The 6,874-nt window shown below is 35.1% G+C and overlaps 1 protein-coding gene across 1 annotated transcript; it reads right to left on the reverse strand.

The window, feature by feature from the left end:
- Positions 1-2,948: 2,948 nt before the first annotated feature.
- On the reverse strand, positions 2,949-6,303 carry LOC111390120 (protein FAR1-RELATED SEQUENCE 5-like). Its single transcript, XM_023015121.1, has 9 exons — positions 6,279-6,303; positions 5,832-5,972; positions 4,896-5,704; positions 4,733-4,834; positions 4,395-4,618; positions 4,183-4,276; positions 3,960-4,106; positions 3,095-3,179; positions 2,949-3,049 (listed from the first exon to the last, which is right to left on the reverse strand). The coding sequence occupies exons 1-9, from the start codon at positions 6,301-6,303 to the stop codon at positions 2,949-2,951; spliced, it is 1,728 nt and encodes a 575-aa protein (XP_022870889.1).
- Positions 6,304-6,874: the final 571 nt, after the last annotated feature.

Consider the following 6,874-nt stretch of genomic DNA (forward strand, 5'->3'; position numbering starts at 1 on the left):
TTCAGAAGAAGTAATTGAATTCTGGCGAAAGTATGAAAGACGTTGGTCAATTGTTTCTGCAATTGCGAAAGATCTGTTGACATTTCCGGTTAGCACTGTTGTTTCAGAGTCTGCTTTTAGTACAGGTAAAAGGGTTTTGACCGATGTCAAAAGCCGATTGAAAGAAAATGTTTTAGAAGCGTTAATGTGTGTGAATGATTGGTAGGACATTCATTTTCGACTATAAGATAAATATGTTGAAATTGCATGTCGTCAAGTAAGTGATATTTGATTTAATTATATTAATCAAAATTTTCTTATTTTTTAATCGTTAAATTTAATTTTCTTTAAAAAATTGTACACGTTACAACAAGTTATTCGTATAAAATTTTTAATTTCGCCTACTTAAAATTGATGTAGTCGGTCCCAAACCTGAATAAAGAAGGAGAGTTTACATTTTATCTACTTTAAAAGAAAATTAAAAAAAAAAAATTTTTGTAAATGTATTTCAAAAAATAATTCTTCTTCATTATAGAAATATTACAATATGATATAAATAAAAAAATAAAAAAGTGTTTTCATTAAATTATTTGTATTTTTTTAAAAGTGTTTTCATTACATTATTTGTGTTTTTCTTTATTTATATATTTAAAAAAAAGACGAGCCCACGAGCCAAAACTCAGCTCGACCCACGAGCTCGTCCGCCAAGCCGAGCTCGCCCAAAATCAACTAGTTGAGCCCAAGCTCAACTCGTCGCGAGCGCGAGCCGAGCTCATGAGGTTAAGGGCCGAGCCGGCTTGGCCCATGGCCACTACTACATGGTACATCAATGTTCAAGGTATCCTTGCAGTCAAGATAAAAGCATAGTAATCTAAAGTTGTGTAAACTTGCAAGCTCGATAGTAAATTTTAAGATTTATATTCACATTTTGTACCTGGAGAATTGCATTTTAGTTTAGTTATTGATATAGGGAAAAAAGCAAGTCTGATTATAACATTGAATAGATCGGTCTATTTTCAAATTCAAGAATTCGCTTCGAGAATTAGCTAATTAGGACTACACTGAAATTTTAAACCAACATCAATATTGGTCATCAAATAAAAGTTGTGTTCGTTCAATTTTTTTTTCTAACTCACAATTTTGGTGAACAAATCTTATTGCCTAGATTTTGGTCATTCTTACCAATGAACAGAAAATTAGAAGATAGTTCGTCTGTATTTTCATATAGTTGCAAAAATAAACATTGAGGGAAAAAGAAAAAAGTAGATGAAAAGAAAAGAAAAGAAAGGTTATCTTAATTATGGCTCAAGTTTACAACGCATGATGTTAATGGATTGATTTGGTCTATTCAAGCAATTCCAATCTCTTTAAACCTAACCTACTAACAGGTTTTGACTCCTAAATGTTACCCTCTTGGACTGAAATTTTTTATTTTGGTTTGTTGCATTTACTGTATGGGTTCATGGATTTTTTAAGGTTGGTAATTTGCAATGGTGAGATTGTGTTGTTGTGTTCATTTGGTGCTTGAAACTGATGTTGGGTGGTTGATTGCTGTTGTAGAATAGGAGGAAAGAATTCCGGAATTTGTCATAGTTGCAGATCGAAGGGACATTTCTTCGATGAATGTCGAAGTAAGATCGCTGCCCTGTTTGCAAGAGTGGATTCCAGAAGTGCTTTGAGGTGGAGAGAGAGACCGATAACAAAGGAAAACTATTCAAATGCTGTAGTCGTAAATGCGATTTTTGGAGTGGGTTGGAGAAGAAGAATCAAGTGGTGAATCAAGTGCCGTCGATAGCAAGGCAAATCCTGTATCGAAAGAATCAGTGTCGGATTTGTCGTGCATGTTTCAATATCAAATTCATCTCCCCGACGAAGAAGAGGTCCAAATTTCGATGAATATGAACATGACAATTCACAACATGGAGAAGAATGAGAAATGAAAGTGGCCGGCTGCATTAGTAGCCCCATTTTTTAATAAACGTTGATGTTATGTATGTTTGCATTTGTACGACTCTTCGTAGTGAACTTTTGGGTTTGAAATTCGGCCCTCTCCATATTTCCTTCTTTTGGAAGGTCTTGTGGTTTGAAATTTAGTTCTTTCTAATTGTAGCTTTAAAATTCCCTTAATTTTTCTACTGGCATGCTGTAAGACAGAACCGATATTGATATCAATTTATTTGAGCTTGAATTGACTTAACTTTTATATATGGGTGAAAAATCACTAATTCTACAAATAGTGCTATTCATATATGGGAAGTAGAATTGAATTAATTTTTGATACTTATTAATATATTTGATTTGGCGTTCTGAGTTTTAATTTGTGAGTATGATACTTATTAAGGGATGATCTTGTGCCTTGCTGACTGTTGTGATTTGGATATGTATTTAAACAGCAAAACTCTTTGCTGGGATTTGTGCTACATAAATCAATGTGTGAAGTGTAAACTTCATTAAGATATTCCCATGTATTTTATAATTATGTGTCTGTAAATGTTAATTCTTTAATCCTGGATGTGTTCTGGCTGTCATTTTTTGTGTGCTATCATTTTTCGTGCGACTTTTAGACCTTGTTTGTGATAATTATCAACACAAGTTTCGCATCTGTGACTTCGTAGGCTCATACTCGCTTTTCTTGAAACTGAAAAGTGGGTTTCTTTTCAGAAATTAGTTAAGTTACAAGGTTCAATATTGTTAAAAATGTTGCTGGCTTCTGTCCTTATAATCTGTGAAGGATGCAAAGTTAGCCGACACAAGGTCCCATTGATATGTGCTTTAAATGTGTAGAAACCTTTGGTTTGTTACAGTTATGGTAACCATAATAATAAAGAGTATGTAAATTAAAAGAAGATGCCCCATAATGCGTAAAGTGCTTTCTATTATTGAAGTGTGTATGTATCTGTTAAAGGTGACTTTTTTGGAGCATAAATTCTATCTTATTAAATGGATGCATAATTTATTATAATCTCTAGTCAAAATGTGCCTGTGACTTTTGAGTTTCTATGCAGAGAAAAACTTAATCTAGTGTTATTGTCCTGCTGATTCTCAGACACAGACAATTTATTAACCACCACTCCAAGCAGTCACAAGAATTGAATCATTGCTAACTAAATTGTACAAAAAGCCGACTGCCCGTCTTTCACAAACTCCTCTCTGAACTTCAGAATCTTCTCAAGACTATGATATACATTATGAAGAGGTTCCTAGAAATAATACACATCAATATTATAGTGATGTTGCATAAGCATCCAGATAAAAAATTTAAAATAGTAGCTGTAGGAAAGATACACCAGGACAAGGGAAAAGAGTGAAACAAGAACCTAATAAATTCAAAGCCTAAACTTTATTAAATATCTCCAAGTATTTTATATGAAAAGCAAAAAAATCCAGGCATGAATAAATCTGGAGGATACACTAAGCATCAACTCACATAAAAATGATTTCTAAGTTGTAGCATAAAGTGCTTAGTAAAATCATCTTTTGAATTATTGGAAACTATAGTAGAAATATGTGAAACAAAAATACAAAGAGTGATTAGCAGTTTTTGAGAATTTGCCACCTCGAGGACTGAAATGTTTGAAGTAGTATAAGATAGTTGAGGAGAATTTGCATAACAATTAAGTCTACATATAAATGATCAATTACAATACGATGACGTTGTTGGTATTGCATCTTGCTAATGTTGAGATGCTTGAAGTTCCTGTGTACCAATTGGAGTAGCACTCTGACTCGATTTTGGTCTCTTTCCTTTGCTCGATGTCAACGTTACCTGTATATCAAAACGAGCGTATGAGGATTTGTTCTAACAACTAGGCAGAATATGAATTATAATATTTTAAAATACCTTTACTTTCTTCGAACTCGACTCCAACGGGCTTTTACTTCGAAGTTTCTTTGGTACACCTTTCTTCTCGATACGACTAGTCCCATACGCTCCCGCTCAAGGTATTTTGCGATACACTATACTGAGTGCTTGATTGTACCGTACGATGTGCGAGGACATTACTAGTTGTACTCGTCCGTGTCAACGTAAGAATCGTACGCTGTGATTCGATCCACTCCATTATGGCACGAGTCTGCCCGTCGTCATCAGCAGCAAGGTCTGCCAACCCAGCAAAAGATGACACATACTGTCATATCTCACCTAACTAGGTGTACTAACCAACCCAGTGTAGTTCACAGCCACCTCGCGTGTGCTCTACTAACATCTCTTCTCCATCGTCTCAGTATGTACCTCTCCGGTATTGATGTGATGCAATTACGAATCAACACCGATATCGCATGCCTACAAATTATACCCCTGAACTCGAACAAGTGATAGATGCAAATGAATTAACAATTCTCTTTTTGAAATGAGACAAAAAAATATTTTTTTCTTCATTCGCTCGCCGCATGCCACAATTTCGCAGACCTCGTACATTGTCCCAAAACTATTTTCTGAAGTAGATATGAGGTCGCAATACATCTTCCCTACAAACTCCTCTTGAACCTCCTTGAATTTTGAGATGGTGTAAACAGATTGAAATTGTTTCTCCATTTCAAACATACTTACGCATGATAGCATTTGTGAATATGATTTGAAATCAGCTTGAAATTCCTTTTCAACCTTATTTCGTAGTGCTCGCTCATATTGTTCCACATACTATTTCAATGAAGTCTTCGAATGTACATATCAGTCAAAAAATACATTCATACTCTCACTTCTTTGCGTTGTTGACATCCCAGCCTAAAAAATAGTTTTCAGAAAGCAAGGAACCCAATGCTTTATGTTCTCGTATAGTCCAGATAACCAATCATTTTCATGCAATTCAAACTTATTGATCATTGTGATCCAACCTTCTTCAAACTCTTCAACGAACTGGGAGTCATACACCAATCCATGTATATCAGAAAATATACAACCCTAATCAATATGGTACCCAAACTTCTCTGGCAACTTCTTCAAAATGTGCCATAAACACCACATATGGTTTGTATTTGGAAAAAACAATTTGAATTGCATTTTGCATAGCTCTATCCTTATCAGTGATTATTCCATGGGGAGCTACACCGTGCATGCACTGAAACCATGTCCTGAATAGCCACACAAAATTATTTGTATCCTCATTCGAAAGCAAATCACAACCGAGCAGTGTTGATTGTCCATGGTGATTGATGCCAACGAAAGGAGCAAAAGGCATATCATACTTATTTGTGAGATAGGTTGTATCAAACGTGACCACATCGCCGAATTCCTTGTATGCCTGTCTACACCTATTATCTGTCCAAAATATATTCCTCAACCGTGATTCATCATCCAAATCAGTACTAAAATAAAACCTTGAGCACTGTACTTGCATATTTGAGAAATACGCTTGTATTGCGGCGGCATCTCCTTCTCCGAGTCTCAACCGTCTCATTTGTTCGATATAGTTCCGACAATCTTTTTCTACACAAGTCATATTTTCATATTCGCCTACCTCAACAACTGTGAAGTTATAACTTTTGTGCAACGAAATTCCTGCCACATCGTTCACTTCAAGCCTCCACTTCACATGTGCACTGAATTCTCTATTGCATCGAAACAACCTAGATTTCGATGGGCTTGTTCCATGATTGTGGTCAAGGTGGACTACATTAATTCTCCAAGAGCCATGATCATATGAAGATGCACTTATCCTAGCCTTACAATCGATTTGAATTGTTGGTTGTGGCCTTAGAGATTCGGTAGCAGTACTTGGCCTTCGACCTTCATGGCCACAAGTATATCTCACAAATCTCAAAACTCCACCGGCCCCTGTTTTTGAATTTCCTTTTTTCGAAAAAACTTACGCTGTATGCATATTGTTTGTACAATTCAAAAATTTCATTCTCACTGCTAAATATCATTCCCACCTTAGGCACAACGACACCATCACCTCCTAACATTTGATCTTCCACTACGTTCCTATTCTCTGCAACGATCTCATCTTCGGTTTCCAACAAAAAATCATCAATGCCACCTTCCATATTATTTCCTACGTCCACAAATGAAGCAAAAATTGTTAGCAAAAGACTCAATGTCTTAAAAAAATAAATCGAATCCAATGTTGGAGACATACCGGGATTGACTTAATTTTTCATGTCGCTCCTTTCTTCACATGAAATGAGCTTGTTACATATAAATTTTTACATATTATTTATTTTTAATAAAACAACTATCTGCAAATGTGCACACTGGATTTTAACTGCTGCTACTGATTTATCTTATTTTAAAACCCCCCACTAAAATTTGTAGTTTTTCCATAAGCATTTCCCACCATTACTAAAGTTGACAGGAGTACCTTCATATAACTTAATTATATCCATCAATGGTAGCAATGGCCAATACATGCATCTCCACCATTTTCTTTTTTCTTTTTTTGCTTTTTATTATCCTCTTTCTACTTTATTTATCTTTTCTTCACAAGAAATTTGGGTATTTGGTTTTCAAGGATTCGGATTTCAGATCTGAAAGATTGGAGTTGGAGGATTATGCATATTTTGATCTTATTAATTTTTTTTATATTGTTAAAAGTTAAGAAGAAAATGAGAATTATATTCCATTCCTAAAACACCTTTCTCTCTTTGACTTCTTTGGTCTTACATTGTTCTACCTGATTCACTTTTAATGCTATCGATTCATCCTTTTCGGCTCCTTGTATCTTCAACACTTGCACTCGTTCCTCTAAACATTTCTCTTTGGAGTAATGATTTCATAGCAACTACTAGCCAATGAAGTGAAGGATGGGGGGTTATAGACTATCGTATGCAAGGAAGCACAGTAAACAACTAGGAGAGAGAATGAACCACACAAGTAGATGAGACCAAAAATCCCGTAAAAAAAAGTTCTATTGATTAACTAGTGGAAGTCGAGAAATATAGCAGAGAACAAATTGAA

This window comes from Olea europaea, unplaced genomic scaffold, assembly GCF_002742605.1.
Source record: "Olea europaea var. sylvestris unplaced genomic scaffold, O_europaea_v1 scaffold65, whole genome shotgun sequence".
Taxonomy (NCBI): Eukaryota; Viridiplantae; Streptophyta; class Magnoliopsida; order Lamiales; family Oleaceae; genus Olea; species Olea europaea.